Genomic DNA, 21,160 nt, shown 5'->3' with positions numbered 1-21,160 from the left:
AAAAAAAAAAAAAAAAAAAAAAAGGAAGAAAGAATTACCTCCATTGGCTCTCCTTCTCGCACCTTTTACAGAGGAGTCCCGCCATGATCTTTCTCTTCAAATCGGCGACGGAGAAGAAGCAGTTGAACGAGGAGTCGTGGTTCTGCAACTCCAATAACGAAGAAGAACAATACGACAAAGAAGACGAAGAAGAAGAAGAAGAATAAGACGAAGAAGCGAGAAGCTTCGCTTGCTCTCTCGAAAACTGTTGCGACGAATTCTCCGATCCAGACGACGAGTCATCCCCTCCGCTTCGACTCAGCGTCGTCCTCATACTCGGAAGATACTCCTGAAGCATATCCACAACATCCTTATACCGGCGAAGACACAAAAGCGAGCGAGCCTTAAGCTCCAACGCCTGTTCAAACCTCGGCGCTAGTATCAGAGCCGCATCGAGTAGATTCAAAGCCGAAACCACATCATTTTCCCTACCAGCACCGATTAAACACTTCGCATCTTTCACATACCTAATCGCCATCTAAAATCAAACAAAATCACTCCACTCAAAAACTCCGCCGAATCACAATCAGCAAACGATTTCAAAAACCACAACAAAATCAAAACAAAATCAAACGAACGCACCTGTTTGTCAGAGAGCCACCATTGCTTCTTCTCAGCAAGGCCAAGACAAGGAGATGAAACCGCCATTGTCAAGAATCCTCAATCGCCAAAGAAGAGAATCAAGAATCAGAAACGGAATTGAAAGCAATAATCACACATTATACATTCATTTCGATTTGCTGCGATTTCAATCTCTCTTTCTCTCTCTTTCTCTCCAGAAACAAAGATTTAAAAGCATGGAGCGAAGAGAGAGAGAAAAAAAGAGAAAGGATTTTAAAAAGGGATTGACATTTTGCGTGAAGAAATTTTGTGAGTAAATAAGGAGTTGTGTTGGTAGTTGCGGGAGAGAGAAGTAATTTTATATATCACAGAAATATTAAACCAACTATACCAAAATCCTTTTATTTATTTATTAATTTTAATCATTTCGCTGCATGGCTGGCAATAGATTGCCATTACATTGGATCCTATTCCAATCTCCAAATTTCACAAGCGAAACTGGCAACCGGATACAGCCGGTGAGTTCCTATGATTTTTTCGGTATCCATGACTGGGTGTACGCAGTCACTCAAAAACTAATTACCCTTTTGTTTTTCCTTTACAAAAATGGAATTTCCAAAATATTAAATTATTAAAAAAATAACTAATTGTTTGGTCCATAGTATATATTTTAACTAGTTAAACTATATTCAGTACAACAATTTAAAACCAGAAGATATAATTACTGGTCGCCAAATTAACCCATCTATCCTAAGCCACAGGAATCCGAGCTTTATTTATTTATTTATTTTTAGGAAAAAAAAAAAAAAAAGTAGGGCAATTTGATTTATGAATGCACATGAATGTGTATGGATGGCCAGATGGGCATAGCCATAAAGGCACCCCCAACTCCCTCCTTTTTCCATGCCCTCTTTATTCTTCTCACATTCTTTATATTATTATTTTAATAATAATTGACATGGTTCCACCTCCCAACCCTAATTCTCAACACCTGCCACCTCACCATTAAATCCACTTCCCCCTCCACGTGGCGCATCCGGATTGGACTCCATAGTTTGACATTACTAGTTTTCTCGTTATTATAATTTGTTCCATATAATTTATAAATTTTATTTTTATCAATAAAAGTGGGCCCTTATTATAAGTTTGTTGATGCTCATAATGGGAATTGTAATGAGAATGTTATTAATCTATACACCTAGACATTTGCTATAAACTTTAATTTCATTTATTATTTATATGCCAAAAATTAATTGGAAAGGGAAAGGAGTTACTCTTTTAGGGCTCTTCCACGCACTCATTCTAAAATTCTAAATTTTTCCGACGTAGATCTCAACATTCTCGCTGACCCAGATGCCATTTGTAATGGCTTGTTACGAATTGCCGTCAGACTCACAGTTTTAAGACCGTACTCTTATAAGGAATGTTTCGTTGACCAATTTGGTATAAACCAGTTATCTAAAATATATTTAAATTGGAATTATGAGTATGCCCATGTTTGATGGAGACTATTTCACGAGAACCATTACTTTAGCTGAGTCGTCGGGAGCATAGGAGAAAGGCAATTCCTTGAAAAGGGATGGTCCCTTTCAAAGACATGGGTGCAGCCAATTGCTACCACAGACACCTCCCAATTTTATCTAAATAACAAAAGCTTATTTATTTTTTTAAAAAATTAAATAAATAAATTAAAAATGTCCTTTTTTGATTGGTGAGAGACCATTAATACATTAAAAACTAGCACACCAATTGGAATAAACCTTTCATGACACATTATATTTTGCTGTCTTTGTGTCCCAAAAGACACCAAAATTTAATAATGAGTTATTATTATTATTATTATTAATTTTTTTAAAAAATTGTGTATTAATATTTTAATGTGGACGTATGTTATGAAGTCATATAAGGCTGCTTCGGTCCCGATTGATCATAGTAGAAATTCGATCGGTTTTTTTTTTTTTTTTTTTAATTCACGGGCTAAAGTTTATGTGTCCGTTTCAATAATTGCATTGAATTTTATGGAAAATTTTGGTGATATTATAAAAATAGGGATATTTGAGTTAGGGAGGTAAGGGTATAGTTTAGGAGGTGCCTAGAAAGCATATGTTTTGGCTTTTTATGAGAAGACAGAGACCAAACATATTAAAAGGACAATTACAAAGCTTTATAGAAAAACCAAACAAAATAGCTGTTTCTTAGCTGCTCCAAAGTAATTTTTTTTTTCTTTTCGGGATTCGATCATGTTATCTTTTCATTTGGAATTGCTTATAAGAATGAAAAAGATCACCCCGTGTAAAATTGGTTCTTATGATTGAGTTTAGAGAGTCATTCTAGACCGAGAGAGGAATCTCCCATTTTAATGGAGAATTGGAGAGGGTATAGCGAGAGATTTTTTTTCCGCTAGCTAAATGAGACTAGGGACAGAGATTATATTCCCCATTCCCGTCCCAACTCCGCTAAATTCTCGTCTAACCTCGATTTTTTTGAAATTATGTTGAAAACTATATTATATATTCAATTATTATAATATTTTACATTTTTTTTTAATTGTTATTATATTAAAAATGGAAATTATCCATTCATTTTTTTTAATTAATATATATTTTTTTAAAAAAATTATACAAAAAGATAGTGAAGAAAATCCCGGTCGAGAATTCAGGTCCTAATGACGAAAAAAAATGGAGATTGAAATATTAGGCAGAGACAAGAAAAGAGGGCTTCCTCAGTCCGCGTGGACATATCTGATTGAGACACCAAAAAAGAAATTTGCACTTTAGTAGTGTAGATAGTAACTGTGAGATCTCATATCACAGTAGAAACATTATTTATAAGCGTGCAGTAGAAACCTCTCCCTAACGGACGCGTTTTAAAATCATGAGACTCACGATGATACGTAATAGACTAAAGCAAACAATAATTATTAACAGTAAACTTGAAGTACGAAACCAAAGTTAGGGTGTGGGGTCATATGTGTATATATAGAGTACGTAGATGGAGCCCATATGAGATTTGTTTGTGGAAACATTTGAGAGTTAGTTGTGTTCGTGAAAAAATATGATTGCCTATAAATATATGATTGGTTTGGTTTGGTTGCTTATGTTTCCGTGCCTCCTTTTAGCTCATCACACAAACCCGATCGACCCTAGTACTAAAATAGCTTCCGATTATACCTATAAATGAACTGATAAGATCAACCAACCAAAATAACACGGGAACCAAATAAAACATTAATTTCCATGAATAATAATGGAATTAGGTAGTGGGAAAATCATAGGATACCCTTAAAATGAAAGGAAGTGCCCTTATTTAATACAACAATCACAGATAGCCCCCATCAGCAGCCCTCTCTTTACCATATATTATAAATTAATATGAATTATTGTAATCAGAACTAAATTAAATTAATGACGCATTATTAAATAATATAAATTTTAATTAATTCCCTAAAGTTCTCATTATCCAAGACATGTTTGCTTCCAAGGAAGCATTAAGCTGACGTCAAACCCTATGGATCCACTAACCCAATATTCCTTAATAAAAAATACGTCAAGGTAATTTTTTTAAAAAAATTTACAACAAAAAATATATATATATATATATATATATATATATATATATATTGTAATGACCCAGATCTACAGTCAGTAGATATTGTCGTATTTGGGTATTTTCTCTCGGGCTTCCACTCAAGGCTTTAAAACGCGTCCTCTCGGGTATTTTCTATTTTGGTATTTTAATACGCGTCTACTAGGATATTCCCTCTCGGGCTTTCACTCAAGGCTTCAAGGCTTTGAGAGGAATCCCGAAAGAAAAAACCCGTAAATCAAAATATTTAATATTTGTACATTGAAACGTTAAAACTCGACCCGTAAAAAGAATTATAAGAAATGAGTGGGGAACATTATTGGTAATTGCAAATCAATTCTTGATGGAAGATAGAAGAATTGATGCAAAGCCCCCATGTGCAAAAGCCAAACAATCAATATCTTTGCAGCTTTTTTTATTTTATTTTATTTTATTTTTCTTTTTATTTACTTTTCTTTTTTTCGATATCGAACCCATGAGCACATAAACATCGAATAATCAACAAAAATTTAACACCCAGTTGAAAAAATTTACCAATAATAAAATTTTGATCTCCACAATGGTATGATATTAGGTTTATGAAGCTCGTTAGAGGATTCTCAGGACTCTAATACCATGTTAGGAATCATGGACCTCCTCAATGGTATGATATTGTCCATTTTGAGCATAAGCTCTCGTGATTTTACTTTAGGCTTCCGCAAAAAGTTCGACGTGGGACATTCATCATCTAACAGAAGCGTTGTTAACATTTTCATTAATATCTCTCGAGGTCGAGATAAGAAAAAAAGAGGAATTAATGGATAAAAAAACAAAGAGGGGTATTTTGGGAAAGAAAAAAAAGGAGGGATGGGTTTGGGAGAAAACCCAAGAAGATAGGAAAATAAGTTTATAATTTTTAAAATTTTTAAAAATTTAGGGTATGTGGTGGAAAAAAGGTGGTGATGTGTCAGTGGCCATGCTGGAATTATAATTTTGATGATACGAAATTGGAAAGCACATGTCACACCAGCCTTCCCAAATGCCCATCACTCTGTTTCCACATGGCCCATCATTATGTGCCACCTCATCCTCCCAACTATTCGCCCACCACTACCAAACCCTAATTATATTAATTAATAATAACAGCATTTACACCAAAAATCTCGACTACGGGATCTCTTACTCGAACTCGAGTTCTACTCAAAATGGTCGTTATTTGTCGTTCAAAATAGTAAAAACGTTCGGACGAATAAAGTTCAAGCTACGTATTAGGGTTTTAGTTCAACTGGTTAAGACGTATAATTCAATTTTTTTAATATTTGTAAATATTAAAATGAAAATTAAAAAATATATATATATAATATTAATTGGTTAGGTGGTTTTAAAAGTAGTAATGGGTTTAATTCTTAAAAATTAAAATAAATAAATAAATAAACATAAATCAGATTTGAAAGTTAAAATAAGAATATTTGAAATTCCATTTTCATATAAACCAAACAAAAACATGAATTTAGATAAGGCTAAGGATTTCTTGTCCATTTGGAGAAGTAATTTATTAATTTAATATAAACGTGGTCGTTTTATTTTTATTTAAATAAAAAAAAAAACTGATTTTATTCCTTTTTAACATAATGGACATTTAAAATCTCTCAATCTTACTTGATCTACAATTTGAATTAAAAATAGGATTTTTAATATATTATTAATACACAACAAAAAAAAAAATCATAATTTAAAATAATTATGGTGGGGTTAGGTTGGGGAGGTAGAATTTAATCTTGTCCGTGGCGCGTTTAACCTTCTCTTCTTCATTCTCTGTTTATTCCGTGGCGTCAATCCCATTTAGCTAAGGAAAATCTCTTTTCACTCTCTCTCGTTCTTTATTCTAAGAGGGATTTTCGACCCTCTCCAGGGCCTCTGTGTAGCAGATTAAATAGACATCACTAAAAACGATGATTCAATAATATTTAAAAACAAGAAAAAGAAGAAAGACGTGTTGGATAATGAAAGTCTCAACTAATTTAGAGAAGGATCGTTTTTATAATCAAGGAATACTATCTCCATTGGCATGAGACATTTTGAAGAAACTTAAAGCAAAACTATGAGAGTTTATGTTCAAAGTGGACAATATTATATCATTGTAGAGAGTCGTGTTCATGAAAGAGGAAGAACGGTTGAAGAAGAGCATTGAATGGGAGATGAGGATGAAGAAAAAGAGGTCATTGGGATTTGGGAAATTTGCAGGTGATAAGGCCTTTTTACCAACTTACAAAGAAATGTCTTTAAAATGTTGATGGCTTTGGTTCCAACCAAGAAGACAAAGGAGTTGTGTAAGCTCTAAAGCAGCAATGGCTTTTAGGACTCTCCTTGAATTTCTCATTTTCATGCTTACTCTAACCCTATGCAATTTCGTCTTTAATCTTATGCTAGTGTTGTTGTAGTTGTCGGGACCGAATTCTATGTTGCTACTAAAAGACACACTAAAAAACGCTCGATGTTAAGTCTGAAATTTAAATACCCTTTTGAAAGTAAGAAAAAGTACCTTTAACTATTTTGTGGCGTTCGGTTTATTATCAAAAAGCGATATTGAGAATTCTAAAGGCAAATTATGAGCGTTTGATTTTTAGATAAATCTTTCTAAAAGGTGCTTTCAGTTAAGATGGTTAAATTGTGAACATTTGTCAAGAGTGCCTATGCAAACGCTAAGATAATGACATAAATTTCTAAATGGAAGATCGAGGTGATAGAAGACTCAATAACGACGTGTTTACGAGGTTAAATTAACACCCACTAGGGTTAAATTAACCACGATTGTGAGCCTTAAACTAATTTTATTATTTAGAACGAAAAGAATCGTTTAAAAAAAAAAAATTCTTAGTTTCTCAGACCATCCACCATAGTTGGTATTGATGAAGAACAATTAGAAAAGAAAGATCCTAAGCGAGTTAGATCAATAACAAGAGACAAGAATGTTAAAAATAATAAACTTGAGGTAGGAAGTGAATTTTACATAGAAAGCATTAGAGTACCTCCTCCTTCCACACATCGTCTGAAAGCAAAAACAAAAAAGAAAAAAGTTCAATCCAAAGCCCCTCCAACACACTGGATATCAAACTGCAATCTCTGACGACTCGAGGGGGCTTAGGACGACGGGATTTCATCGGTTCGTGAAACCGTTGACATACCTCGTTGATATTACCTACTTGATGTATTGAGACATCCACTTGAAACCGTCGCCATAACCCATTTTGCGAACGATACTGCACATGAATACCTCTAATGGACGTACATTTGAATCAGTCAGATTTACTTTTCCCTTGCCAGTGGTGAAGTTGGTCAAGCCAAGATGGTAGCGCAATTCGTCCTCTGAGGCTGCATATGGAATGTCGATCTTGTTGCCCAATATAAGGAATGGCACGTTAGCAAGCGATTCATCAGAGAGAAGAGCGTCGAGCTCCTTCTTCGATTCTGCAAACCTTTCTTTGTCGAAGGCGTCGACTAGGTACACGACAGCATCTACCTGTTACATTCATTTTCATACAAAATTAGAAGCACGTCTTAAGCGACATACTATTGCAGGAAGTTGGAAATATATGAAGAATCATCCAACATCATCCATATAGCACAACAACAAAACACCGCACGGTCTACAAGCCCGACTCTGCAAAATGCTCTCTAGCTTCAGCAGAACAGAACATTGGACACACCGACAGCTTGAAGAACATAACTAAAGTTCTTTCGAAGGTGCCGTGCTATGGATACATTGTTATAATCCATTCAGCAACAGAGTTCAGAAGATCATGTATCAATTCTTAAGAAAAAAATACCACTAGGAAGTTTCCATTAACGCAATCAAACAGCAAGATGTAAGATAAACAACTGATGGAAAGCACCAAAACTGAACGAGTGATATGCAGCTCAAGAACAAAAATTCACCGAGTTGTTCCAAAGAATCAAAACGGGCAGTTATTAATGGAATTTCTTGTCGGCTCTCTATAAAATACTCATTTGGACGAGGGCTTCTATAGCCACTACACTAGATGCACATGTAGTCGTAGTAGTTGGCTCAGAATGCCTCTGTTCTATACTAAAAGACTACTTTGGAGAGGTCTTTGCTCTGCAAAATCAGGCAGACGAGTATACCATTGGCTCTTTTGATGGTTTTCACGGTTATGAATAGGATCTCATATATATCAACAAACTGAAAATAACAAAAGTAACTAATGGCACTGTTCATTCAACTTGGATCAATGGAAGAACGGTGTGGGGGCATAATTGCAAGCATAATGGATGGAAACGCAACAAGTTCAGAAGATTATAGAAAAAATTCTGCTACAACACATCAGCTAGAGGAATTGGCAGCATAATTATGAAAAATGCAACAAATATAAGCTCATGAGTATTTCCAGCAACCAGTTGGGAATCAAACATAATTGTAATCTGAAAACACATAACAATTGGTAAAGAGTACAAGTTTCAAGAGTAAAGTGCTTCTCAACAGAGCCGAATGCCCAAGAAATTCACCACGAAAATGGAAATACAATCAGCTTGAATTCAAGAAAAACAGTGTTTTATTACCTTAGCATAATAATCCTTCCAGACTCTACGAGCAATTTGATGCCCACCCAAATCAAACGCCTTGAATTTGATTTTTCCAATACTCAACTCCTCAGACGTCGGGTACTGTGTTGGCTGGTGCTGAACAAGCCTCTATAGAACAAAGAAACCAAAACAAACAAACAAACAAACAAACAACAATAACCAATCCACACCATAACAATCAAGCCAAAATCCCCCACCATTTCGATTCCTCAGTCAAATCCAAATCTAAACACACCGATTCCCCCAAATTGCAAAAACAGAAATCAAGCAAACAGAAAAGGCAAGAAATCAAACCTCATCCTTCAACATATGGAGAAGAGTAGTTTTGCCGGCATTATCGAGGCCGAGAAAGAGGATCTTGGCCTCCTTCTGCCAGAGACCAAGGGAGGCCAAGACGCCGTAGAACCAGTCAATGAGGAACATCGGTGGAGACGATTGAAGGCAGATCGGAGGGGAATTGAACGGGATCTAGGTCGGCTGAAAACCGGTGGGGCTGGATCCACAGAGAGGAATTGGGAATTTGGATGGAGAAGATGAGAACACGAAAGGGATCCAAAATTTACAGCTTTTTGTTGGGTGTGAACTCTAATGCGAAATCACGACAGCTCCCGTTTCTGAATTTCGGGTGCATTTCATTTTTCATCGAATAATATTGCAAAAATAATATTATTACTTTTTTATATTATATTTAAATTTAATTAAAATAAATCTATTTAATTAGTTAAATCATATTATTTTTATTAAACTAATTAGAGAATTGAATAATGGTAGTGTCACACCAATCATAATCTCATCCAATTTCCACTTTTTTGGCCACACATTTTTATATAACCTATGCTTTTTGCAATCAAAGGTGCTTTCATCATAATGTTGTCTTTATGATATATAATTACAAAACTAGTGATTGTAGGCTTAAATTTAAAATAATAATAATAATAATAATAATAATAAACAAATGGGCCGTATTACACAAGCCCAATGTTAAAATGGGCTTCATTAAAGATATATCACGGCCCATTCATTTGGGATGGGCTTTCCATCATACCCAATTTTGAATGGGTAACTTTTAAAAATATTCATTTTCTTTAATATAAAATTAAGTTAAATTAGCAATTTTCATTTCAAATTTTAAATTCATCCTCCAATTTAATTAATTAAATACATGTAAATTATTGCTGAGATACATTTATTTTAATATTATTTTAGTTCAAATTAATTAATATATATAATATATATTTAAAGGTGTGGATTAATAAATTGTAATGATTGATCTTAAATCAATTTAATATAATTCACAAAAAAAAAAATGAAAGGGAAAGAATGAGAATCGAAATTGAAAACCATAATTAAGACGATAAGAACAAAGGATAGAGAGAGGATAAGTACAAACGTCGACATCCCAAAAAATAAATATCCAAAAAATTAAATACATTATTTTATTTTATTTTATTTTCTTAAAAAGAAACTACGAGAAGTGACTTTGGGTTGGGCCCACAGGATCTCGGCCACCGTCTTCCTTCGAAACAGGCCGGTGGTCATGGGCCCCCACTACTAGGCCCACAAATTTTAAATTATTTCATGACCGTTGATTTTAAAATCCAAGGCTCCTGATCCGAACCTGCAAACACCGCAAATTCAAACTGTAAACGGAAGGACAGGTTTCTTAAAAACATCGACAAATTAATGCTGTAAAGACCATTTTGCCCTTCTGACCTAAGTAATAATTATTAAGTAATTTTTAATTCTTTTTTATAATAGAAATTTACTAGAATTAAAATTAATTTATGGATCAAGATGAATGTACCAAAGTCAAAGAAGATACATTCGATATGTACTTTATGGGTTCAATTATTGAATTAATGAAATATTTATAATTGGCCATTAAAAAAGTAAGAAATTATCTTATTTTATTTATTTATTTATTTATTTATTCTTAAAAATAATAAAGACGAAAAGTATAATTGATCTCCCATTTGTGGGAGACCTTATCCATTATTATTGTGAAGGATGACCCATTAACACGTGGCATTATTCTGATAATTATGCCACGTCACACGCCAACTTGGATTTCTACACTAAATAGGAGTTCTAATCGACAACTGTACTGCCACGTTTTCGCCAACTATTACTATTTGATTTCCATATTTGTCATAAAAATATTTTTTTTTTATCTAAGCTAAATTTAATAAAATTTAATTATTTATTTTCTAATTTTAAAAATTTTAATTACCCCTTTCCATTTTAGGTAATGATTTACTGTTAAGTTTATGTCATTAGCTTAATTACATAATTATTAGTGAAAATCATGGTAATGGCGTTAAATGACAGAAACTAAATAATAATAACATAAATCAAAATTTTTAATAAATATTAAATTAATAGTTTATTTTCAATTATTACAATTAAGAGGTATATATCACTAATGAATCTACGTATATAATTTTTTAGAGGTCGAAATCAAATAAATTATTATTATATTTAACACGAGAATATTTAATTTGCATTATTTATTTGAAAAAACTTGGGGGCATGTTCTTCATTATTCCTCGTCATTTATAGTCTCTCGTATTTATTTAATCAAATAACTTAGGGTATTAATTAAAATGATTTTTTTAATTCTTTGATTATTATTATTTTTAAACATTCTTTGGCACCAAGTTTTCATATTCCAATCATAACGCTAACTATTGTTTTTAAATAAGAATTATAAAATATTCATATTTAATTCAATAATATTAATATATTACTAATTATTGTTTCAAGATAAGTTTTTATACAAACTTATAAGTTTATAAACAATTTTATGTTTAAAATTTATTTATCCATTTAGATATTTTTCTTGTTATTTTACTTATTTCAATGAATAATTAATTAATTTACTGTAATAGAGACCGATCAAGTCATTAAACAATTAAACTCACATAGACAGTGTCGAGATATTTGCATTGAAATATCTCGATGCTACGAACTTTTGTGAAGACATTATACTTGATGTTGTGATTTTTCTCTCAGGGCTATGAGTGTATGATGTTCTTTATAGTGTCGAGATGTTGTGTGAGGTCCCATATCGATTGAAGAGGAAAACGAAAAAAATCTTTATAAGGGTATAGAAACCTCTCAGAGTAGACATATTTTAAAAACATTAAGGGAAAGCAGAAAAATTCAAAGACGATAATATCTGCTAGCGGTGAGTTTGGGCTGTTATAAGTTATAAATCTAAATATCCCATCTTTAGATAAGTAATTGTTTGGATTTTTTATCCATCAAATTGGAATAATACAAATTATTTTTTTTTCTATCTCCAATTTTTTCCTTAATAATTTAACTACCAAACAAGTTATATAATTTTGACTAATAATGAGGTTTGAAATTTTATTTATTACGACATTTATGTCTTTTTTTTAATTGAATTTAATACTAATTAATGGTATAAAAGACTATTAGAAATCAAGGTATAATTAAAGAAAAAAATTGAAACTTTGAAAAAAAAATCTGACGTGGAAATTGAGAAAATATAGAATATAAAAATAAACGAGATAAACCCATTATAAATTTATCATAATTTTTTTAAAAGATAATTTTATAATTTTATAAACAAATTTAATTAGTAACTTCAATCCTTAATATTTAATATCATTAATTAAATGAAAATAAATATCGACTAATTAACACGCAAGAAAATAAACAATCAAACAGCGAATAGATCTGTTAGTTACATTATTTTGTTTTACTTCCTGCTCGATGTTATTTAATTAAAATTGTGAACACAATTTGAAATTAAGACAAAAAAAAAAAGTTAAATTATATATTTATAACAACTCAAGTCTACAGATAGTCGTTATTGTTCGATTTAGTTTGTTATCTGTTGCCAATAGTCTTACAATTTTAAAACGTGTATGCTAAATCGAGGTTTTCATATTTGAACGCTTCGTTTTTCTCTCTAATCGACGTAGGATCTCACAATCCACTTCTACTAATATATAACGGACTAAAACTGACAATATTTGGTAGCGGACGGTTATATGGAGTGATTAATGAGTTTTATTAAAATTTCGAAGTTATTTGACTTGACTTCCATGGTTTATTGCGTTCATAATTTTCATACTCGCAATTTATGAACTGGCGTTGCGGTGCGTTGCGTTAAGGTGCTCCATCCAGCGCCTCTGAAAGAAAAGTCCACGTCGGTCCCCCATAAACAAAGGGTATTTTGGGAAATTCACATTAATCTCTTTTATTTAAAGATGAAAAAAAAAATCCACAAAAGAGGGAAGGGAAACCAGAGAGCTTTTGAATAAAAACAGAGGAAAACAAAAAAAAAAAAAAAAAATTCAAAAAATTAGTCGATGGGCGAAGCGATTCTGTACGTGGACGACTTCCGATTCGAAACGTCCTACGATGTCTCTCGCTGTAGGATTTGCCACGAAGAGGAATTCGAAAGTGCCCTACAACTTGAAGCCCCCTGCGCCTGTTCTGGCACCATTAAGGTAACCCCTAAATTCAAAAACCCCTTAAAATCTTCTCCTTCTTCTGGTTGTTATTAATATTCTTTTGTTTCCACCGGTTCAGTTCGCCCACAGAGACTGTATTCAGAGATGGTGCACCGAAAAGAGCAGCATAGTCTGTGAAATTTGCCTCCAGGTTCGGTTCTTCTTAGCTTTTGAGCTTCTGGGTCTGTTTTTTTCTTCAAAATTTCAACTGGGTTTTCGTTGATTTTGAGTTTTACACACCTCGGGCTTGTTTTCCAGAGCTATGTAATGGGTTTTCTTAAGCACAGCTGGTTGATTTTGAGTTTGGTTTGGTTTGGTTTGGTTTTCTGTGGGATTCTGGAATTCGTCTTCTTCTCTGTTAAATTTACGATTTATTTTAATTTTTTTAAAATATATAATTACTATTTTCTCTTATAGAAATTGATGTGTTATTGAATTGAACTATGGGTACTTTGGTAATTTCACATATCTATATTTGTATATGCATTTGAAGAAAATGCATTTTTTAATTTTTTTTTTAAAATTAATGTCTGGAGAATAAACCAAGATTTAAGTCTTCTGACCTCTCCGCGTATTGTTAATGAATTTATTATTAAATGCTTTTTTTTTTTTTAAATTTAGGAAAGAAAATAAAATAATGATAATAATAATTATTTTGTAGAATTACGAGCCGGGCTACACAGCGCCTTCTAAGAAGCCACAACTCGGCGATCCAGGTGTCAGCATTAGGTATTTTTTTAGTTAAATTATAAATTTGGAAATGGGAGATTTCTTAAAGCGCGAGCCAGACATGCTTTACAGCCAATTCATCGGCTCTGCTGGCGATTTTTTCGAATATTTAGGAATCAAATTAATTAATTAAATTGAAATTCTAAGAAATGGATTTGCAGTGATGGTGCGCAAATCCCGAGAAGCGAGCAAGAAGTGGCGGCGGAGCCCGCATCTCCGCCCGCTGATGACGGCGCGTCGGACTCCGTCTGCTCCACCACCACTGACCGCGGTGCCTCCTATTGTAAATCGGTTGCTCTCACCGTAAGTTCCTCGGTCAACGAATATTCTCTGCCCGTTTTTCTAATTTTCTTCTAATATTAATTAAATTCTTAATTTAACCTTAATCACTACTTTAAATTAGATTAGTAGCCGTTTATTTTCTAATTTCGCCCACTATTTATTTATTTATTTATTTATTTAACTTAATTAGAGTAATATTTATATTTTAATTTTAATTTTTTTTATGCAGTTTACTTTAGTATTGTTGTTGAGACATTTCTATGATGTTATTGCTGTTGGCGCTGGAGATTATCCATTTACGCTCGCCACGGTTAGTACCCGATTCGATTCGACTCTTCCTATGCTCGAGAATATTATTTTTACGGTCAAAATATCATTTTAGTCTCGATGCTATGTACTGATTAAGCGATTTATTCTTAGGTGCTTCTTTTAAGAGGAAGTGGGATAATTTTCCCTATGTATGTGATAATTCGAGCTATCACCACCGTTCAAAACAGCATTCATCGAAGTCGTTATCGGTACCGATATCGAGATCAGGTGAGCTTTTTTAAAAACTAAAATTTGAAAGCTTTGAGAAATGAGGAAAATGTCGAGGTGTTTTCATGGCTGACTGAGAGTTTCGGTATCGTGTTTGAATTAGGATTCTGATGACGAGGAAGATGATGATATTTCGAGGTTTGAAGACGATGAAAGAAGGCTCCATCATATTGTCTAAAGCTTTATACAGACTTTTTTTTTTTTTTTGTTCTAATTAATTTAGTTTATTTTTCACTCTGTATATTATTGGAGGGGGTAATGAATTTTTACCTTCGTGAAATTTAATTTTTAATGTTTTTATTTCATTAAATATAGAAAAATTAATATCCTTCGTCGGTGGAATACGAGTTAATATTTTCTATATTGTAACTGGGTATGGATTGGATTTTGATTAATAAAGAATATATTTTTTAGTTAAAAGTTAAATGGATTAACTAAAAGGAAAGGTCGACCTCAGACAGCTTGACCGGGTGAAAACCATTCTATGAATCGCTATTATTCGGATGTAGTTTTTGACTCAGTTATATATCGCTCTTTTATTTGGGTGTTACTCTTAGTCATTTTATTCTTAGAATCGCTCTCATTCAGAGGTAGTTTTCGGTTCATTTACGTACCGTTCTTTTACTCGGGTGTCACATGTCCATCACCTTCCAGAATGTTCTGTCTTCGAGAATTTTCTTCGACACAGGTTGACTAAGACTTATATTTGCCTAATAATATATATTTAGCATTTTTCGTGTTTTTTGGAATATTAAACGTTTAATTTTAAAATTGTTATTATTACTTTTTTTTTTTTGTGTGTGTGTGTGTGTGTGTGTTAATTACCCAATTAGGGTTTCGTTCGAGTGCGAGCGTAGCTTCCTGTCTCTCCCGCCAATTGTTTCAATTTCCCTTTGTCTCTCTCTCGAAGAAGAAGAAGAAGAGGAAGAAGAAGAGGAAGAAGAAGAGGAAGAAGAAGAAGAAGAGGAGGAGAAAGAGCAGTACTGCAGCGGAGTTCCGTAGATTTGCAATCTACAGGTACGTTCAAATTTGAGATGAATCATTTCATCGATAGATATGAGTTGCTGAATTTACAAGGTCCTATTCGAAATGGTCATTTATGTTTGAATCTTTTAATGGATTTTAACTTCTTTAGTAGAACCTGATTTTGGAGCCCTAAATTAGGATTCTGGAAAGGTAAATGGTGGTGTAGTTTGGGAATTGAAGTTCGAAGATTGGAATTTGCAAATAGATGGTTCTGGATTCACTTTTTATACCTGTTTTCTAGGAGCGCTTTTAAAATTTGATGAATATATGTTTGGATAACTGGTACTTTTTCTTATTTTCTTTGGGTTCGTTTCTGTTGATGGCTGATTGGCTAGAACTGAAGTTGTTCTTCTTACCAATCGTATAGGACCGTGAGCAGTAGTTTTTACTGTCCCGATCAAAACTAGATTTGAAAACTAAAACTTGGGACTTGTTTTGAGAACAGTTTCGGTATAACAAGCCCTTAGCCTTCCATTGGCCACTTCGAGCTTCTAATATAGGAGGCCAGGAATGCTGACCTTGGCCTATGACTTATCTTTGTGTTCAATTTTCTTCGACATTTATCCAGCTCTTGGAGTATGAAGGACTTAACTTATTGTCCCATTCGATTCTCGTGCTGAGTTATTACTAGTTTGGATTTCTTTTATGTTGAGTCGAGTGAAATTCTCGGGTGTAGACCATATGAGTTTTGAGTTTAAGGATGGGATGGCGTTGATAGAACCTGAAATATATGGAAGTATGAAAGATACCGAAACTACAAGATAAACCATGTACTTCGAGGTACTTGAACGGGGAAGTAGAGTAATCAAGGAAGTGCACAAGGGAAAGAGGGAAGATTTCAGGAAACTCTGCTTGGCAACCAGAGTGGAAGGCAAAGCGGCGAGCTTTGTTTCTACGACTACCTCCCAGCCGTTGGGTCTAACCAACCTCTAGCTGATAGTAGTCAGTTGCAATCGGATCTATTTATTAAAAGGAATCAATTCAATACTCCTTATTTTGTTTCGGTTGAGGTGGAACTCTTCCCAACTTCTATCGAGTACCCAATTCCTATTCCTTCAATCTCTCAGTGTGGTCAGTACTCCATATTGTTGGGCAGCGAAGCTCCTAAATCAATTCCAAGCCTTTTCTTCCACCTCTCCTTATAATCAAAACTTGTTCAAACATGACTACACTCGTGTTGTGTAGTGTAGCAAGACTAACAAGTGGAACCTTGAGATCACTCAAGCCCTAAGTGAGATGAACTATTGCTTAACTTTCTCGTTTCCCACTCCCTCTATTTATAACCAAATGCATACCGAACTCCCTAACAAATTAGCAGTATACTCTTAATACTCTAAATATATTCCTAATAACATGCCTATCAGACATTTTCTGATTTATCCCATCCATGTAAATAACATGGGACTTTGATTTGTTAACAGAAAGAAGAAAAGCCATTCAGCTTCTGGCCTGAAAAGTTTATTCTCATTATCAGCTTCCCTTCTTTCAATATCACAACACATATGAATACCGAAGCTAGCTATCGAAGTTTCCCTCTGAGTGTAAAACAGAACTCAAATTGCCTACCAAAGTGACCCTCTGAGTGTAAGTTATGATTTATTTGATGCTTGAAATGTTTAGGATGATTGCTAAAGTGGCAGTAGGTGTGGTTATCAGTAAGATCCGTAACTGGCTTGCTAGAATCGTAGTTTTCAGCAGGCAGAAAAAGAACCATGCTAATTTCTTTTATCGTTTGAATTCTATTTTAATGGCAAGAATGTGCATCTACACATTAGGCTACTCAGAGTTGTAACTAAACATGTAGTGAAAGACCCTGTAAATTTCAACTATCCAATCGTGCTTGTTTTTACCTCAATCTCAGTTCAGTGTTTTCTTACATTAACCTTTGCCAGATTCAATGGATGCCCAAGCTCAAGAAGTTATTTCTCGAAGTCCTCGAGTTAAGGCCTCATTTCGCTTAGGGTCAGAGAAACATTTGGTCAATACAGCTAATAAAGGCACTCTCTCAGAGCAGTTGATTTCTATGAAAGAGGAGAGCATGGCCATTTTGAAGGAGTACATAACGAAACATAATGTTCCTAACGATGTCCCAGATGAACTTCTCGAAGAGGCTTCTGAGGACGATGATGATGAAACCACTGAAAAGCCTCAAGTGAAGTCAAAGAAGACCAAATTAACATAATTTCTCTGCCTTTGGATTGCCCCAAAATTCTAAATAACAATGTCTTAGAAATGAATATAGAACTTAATTTTAAGGTGTTCTTGGGTTTTTTGGCATATGTTTCTGTCACTCCCTTGGGTTCCCTTTTTGAATCTAAGCTCTAACTTGTTTCCTCTCCTATCTTTGCATGATTTGGAGAAAGAAGACTCAAATAACACGTATTCAGTTCAAATTATATACCAGGAATTTCCTTTATTCTCATTGCTTTAGGATCGATCATAGCTTTTTTTTCTCATTGCTTTAAGATCGCTAATAGCTTTTATGGAGAAAGCAATGGCTCGTTACATATTGTCGCCTCTTAGTTTTAAAATTCGTCTATTAAGGAGAGGTAGGGAGAAATTTCCACACCCTTATAAAGAATGTTTCGTTTCGAAGAATGTGTGGGATCTCACACAATCCACTCCCCTCGAGGGCTAATGTCCTTGCTAGTATATCGCCCGATATCTAGCTTTTATAAACTCGCTCAGTGTCCTAACTGCCCAAACTAGCAAATATTGTCCATTTTAGTCGGTTATCTGTTATGTACTACCCTTAGTTTCGCAGTGTTAAAACATGTCTACAAGAGATTTCTAGCAAATATTTTAGTCTTTTATCTGTTATGTACTACCCTTAGTCTCACAGTGTTAAAACATATCTACAAGAGAGATTTCTACGGCCTTATAAAGAATGTTTCGATAAACGAGATGAAACCAACCATACATCCCAATCATACCAGCATAAAAGAATACATACTTCGTTTAGCACAATAAAAGGACAAGAATAGCATCTCAATTGCCAGACATAAAGCAGGAAAAGAAAAAACGCAACAAACTTGGTTGAACTTTACTACTTCAGAGGGGAATAATGGAAAGTGGTCACAAAACACAGCAGGAGGTGGGGGAGGACAAAATTGGTTATTGTAGGGAAGAACTTCAAGAACACAACAAATTCAAGAAAAATGTATGCCAGCTTTGTTGAACAAAGAGAGCAAGTATAAGAACTCCTGTAAGCTGAGTTTAGATGACCTCTTTTCTTCAAAATCTCCCTCCTTCAAAACACCCATGACTTTATCCTTGAATTCAGAAGCCTCCCCATCTCCACCTTCGGCGTCGCTATCGTCCATATCCATCTCCTCATCACCTCCATCGTCGTCTACTTCCATGGTTTGATCCTCATTCAAATTGCCAAATCTTGAATAATCAAAATCACCATCATCCTTATCTGCAGAACCTTGCTGTGGGATATTCAGTGCACATAAGGTCTTGTAGTTCTTCTCTAGCAAAGAAAGAACACTCTTCTGCCTAAAAATTGATCCAAGAGTTTTGTTCTTCCTATTGAAGCAGATTCTCAAGAACCCATCCCACTCCTTTTGCTTCACTTCAATTCGTGGCTTCCTTGGCTCGATTCGAACTACCGACGAGTCCACCTTCGGTGGAGGACGAAAATTGTTCTTGCCGACCTTCAGGAGGTGAGATACTCGAGATAGGAGTTGGGTGTTTACAGTCAAACGACAGTAGAGTTTATCCCCAGGTTGAGCAACAAGCCTCATTGCAAATTCCCTCTGGAACATTATGATCGCACACCGAAAAGATGGTTGATGATTTAGTAACTTGAATGTGAGAGGAGATGATATTTGATAAGGAATATTTGCCACACATATATCAAAATAAGGAAGCTCAGTCTTGAGTACATCTCCTTGAATAACCTGAGGGAATCAAGTAAAAACACCAACATAAATTCACTCCTTTACCAATTTAATCAAGCACAATCACAAATCTTCTTATACAGATAACACTCGGTTCGTTCGAACAATTGTTAAGATAATTTGATGAGAATAACCAATCAATGAACAGCTTCAGAGAGTTGATAGATTAGGAATGGACTATTCTTTATCTGAAGTTCATAAGATAATAGGTAAGGGAAAGGTAGATGTTGTAAATGTTAGTTCGATTAATTCATGCAACAGAAAGAAATCCAGTTCTAATGTTAACCAGAATAGCAATGAGCAGAAGCTTCAAGAACAAGTAAAAAACACTCCCATGGTCAATTATCAACTAAACCAATCATCCTGATCGATAGAAATCAAATGGAAAAAAACACAAAAAGCATCGAACGAAAGGAAAACTTACCTTCAAGCGAGAAGCATAGGGAGTGTCCTGAAACCGTCTCTGCAACTCGAGAACCATACGAGGATCGAGCTCGACTGCAATAACCATCTTACCACATTCTAGAAGCTTCTTGGTGAGATTTCCAGTACCGGGACCGATTTCGAGGATAACATCGGTGCTTTTAATTCCAGATTTTTGAACAATAGAGTCGACTAGCATAGGATTCTTAAGAATATGCTGACCTTTGGATTTGTGAAACGAAATCCCTCCCTGATACGGTGCAGTCTTCGCCGACGCCTTTGGCTTCTCCCTTTTCATCTTGCCTCCCGCCATTGTTGCCGAAACTCAGAAGGAGAGAGTTTAGGTGAGATGAAATAAAAGGACGATGACGTGGACGATGTTCAGCAGCGGCAGAGAGGGTGCGGCGGCGCGGTTGCCGTAGAGAGTGAGATAGGAAGGAGGAGGAAGAGTTCGAGGGCGGAGATGCGTGCTGATGGGGCGAAAGAGGGAGGAGAAAGAGAAGGGTGGCGGCAAGAACCAGAGGAAGGATAGGGTTTTGGGGTTTATTTTTATATCAGAAAAATATTTTTAAATGTTATGATGATTAAATGATTTATTAGTTTTTTTTATAAAATTATAAAAGGAAGTGTGGCTGCTGGGATTCGAGCCCAGGTCTCCACGGCCACAACGTGGAATTCTTACCACTAAACTACAGCCACTTGATGGAATGATATAACCAAATTTATATATAAAATAAATATTTAATTTCATTAAATTAATCCAAAAGCTTAGAAGTTATATATATATATTTTTTGTTTGGTAAATTTTAATTTTAAGGTAAGAAAAAACTAGTTATGGTGTTTGGTAAATTAATGTGATTTAGTAAATTTAACATATTATTTCAATTATTTTTTATATCGATTATAAGATAATTATTTAATCATGTAAATAGTTTAAATTGAATCTAATTTTATTTAATCAATCAAAATTTAGCTCTGCATCGTTTTTTTTTTTTTTTTTTTTTT

At 34.2% G+C, this 21,160-nt stretch overlaps 6 protein-coding genes and 1 non-coding gene across 7 annotated transcripts in view; 3 read left to right on the top strand and 4 right to left on the bottom strand.

The window, feature by feature from the left end:
• Positions 1 to 940, bottom strand: part of LOC111451999 — a 3,337-nt gene extending 2,397 nt beyond the window's left edge. The window contains exons 1-2 of the mRNA XM_023092510.1: positions 622 to 940; positions 39 to 517 (exon numbers count right to left, since the gene is read on the bottom strand). Coding sequence (XP_022948278.1) covers positions 39 to 517; positions 622 to 687 — 545 coding nt within the window. The 5' untranslated portion in view covers positions 688 to 940. The remainder of the gene's footprint in view (positions 1 to 38; positions 518 to 621) is intronic.
• A 6,174-nt stretch (positions 941 to 7,114) lies between these two features.
• LOC111452707 (GTP-binding protein SAR1A) lies at positions 7,115 to 9,408 on the bottom strand. Its single transcript, XM_023093550.1, has 3 exons — positions 9,061 to 9,408; positions 8,743 to 8,874; positions 7,115 to 7,684 (listed from the first exon to the last, which is right to left on the bottom strand). The coding sequence occupies exons 1-3, from the start codon at positions 9,187 to 9,189 to the stop codon at positions 7,364 to 7,366; spliced, it is 582 nt and encodes a 193-aa protein (XP_022949318.1). The 5' UTR covers positions 9,190 to 9,408; the 3' UTR covers positions 7,115 to 7,363.
• A 3,616-nt stretch (positions 9,409 to 13,024) lies between these two features.
• Positions 13,025 to 15,131, top strand: LOC111452590. Its single transcript, XM_023093390.1, has 7 exons — positions 13,025 to 13,250; positions 13,333 to 13,404; positions 13,915 to 13,982; positions 14,144 to 14,285; positions 14,494 to 14,574; positions 14,685 to 14,801; positions 14,905 to 15,131. The coding sequence occupies exons 1-7, from the start codon at positions 13,110 to 13,112 to the stop codon at positions 14,977 to 14,979; spliced, it is 696 nt and encodes a 231-aa protein (XP_022949158.1). The 5' UTR covers positions 13,025 to 13,109; the 3' UTR covers positions 14,980 to 15,131.
• A 294-nt stretch (positions 15,132 to 15,425) lies between these two features.
• On the top strand, positions 15,426 to 17,596 carry LOC111452064. Its single transcript, XM_023092596.1, has 3 exons — positions 15,426 to 15,489; positions 15,635 to 15,818; positions 17,249 to 17,596. The coding sequence occupies exons 1-3, from the start codon at positions 15,438 to 15,440 to the stop codon at positions 17,331 to 17,333; spliced, it is 321 nt and encodes a 106-aa protein (XP_022948364.1). The 5' UTR covers positions 15,426 to 15,437; the 3' UTR covers positions 17,334 to 17,596.
• Positions 17,597 to 17,719: 123 nt separating this feature from the next.
• LOC111452065 lies at positions 17,720 to 18,225 on the top strand. Its single transcript, XM_023092597.1, has one exon. The coding sequence runs from the start codon at positions 17,725 to 17,727 to the stop codon at positions 18,007 to 18,009; it is 285 nt and encodes a 94-aa protein (XP_022948365.1). The 5' UTR covers positions 17,720 to 17,724; the 3' UTR covers positions 18,010 to 18,225.
• Positions 18,226 to 18,705: 480 nt separating this feature from the next.
• On the bottom strand, positions 18,706 to 20,700 carry LOC111452763 (ribosomal RNA small subunit methyltransferase). The gene is made up of 2 exons (XM_023093633.1): positions 20,157 to 20,700; positions 18,706 to 19,732 (listed from the first exon to the last, which is right to left on the bottom strand). The coding sequence occupies exons 1-2, from the start codon at positions 20,466 to 20,468 to the stop codon at positions 18,977 to 18,979; spliced, it is 1,068 nt and encodes a 355-aa protein (XP_022949401.1). The 5' UTR covers positions 20,469 to 20,700; the 3' UTR covers positions 18,706 to 18,976.
• Positions 20,701 to 20,782: 82 nt separating this feature from the next.
• TRNAH-GUG lies at positions 20,783 to 20,854 on the bottom strand. The gene has a single exon. It is a non-coding gene; the product is annotated as a tRNA-His (tRNA).
• Positions 20,855 to 21,160: the final 306 nt, after the last annotated feature.

This window comes from Cucurbita moschata, unplaced genomic scaffold (genome assembly GCF_002738365.1).
Source record: "Cucurbita moschata cultivar Rifu unplaced genomic scaffold, Cmos_1.0 Cmo_Scf00014, whole genome shotgun sequence".
Lineage (NCBI taxonomy): Eukaryota > Viridiplantae > Streptophyta > Magnoliopsida > Cucurbitales > Cucurbitaceae > Cucurbita > Cucurbita moschata.
The sequence above is the reverse complement of the archived record's forward strand: the minus strand, read 5'-3'. Positions and strand labels throughout refer to the sequence as shown.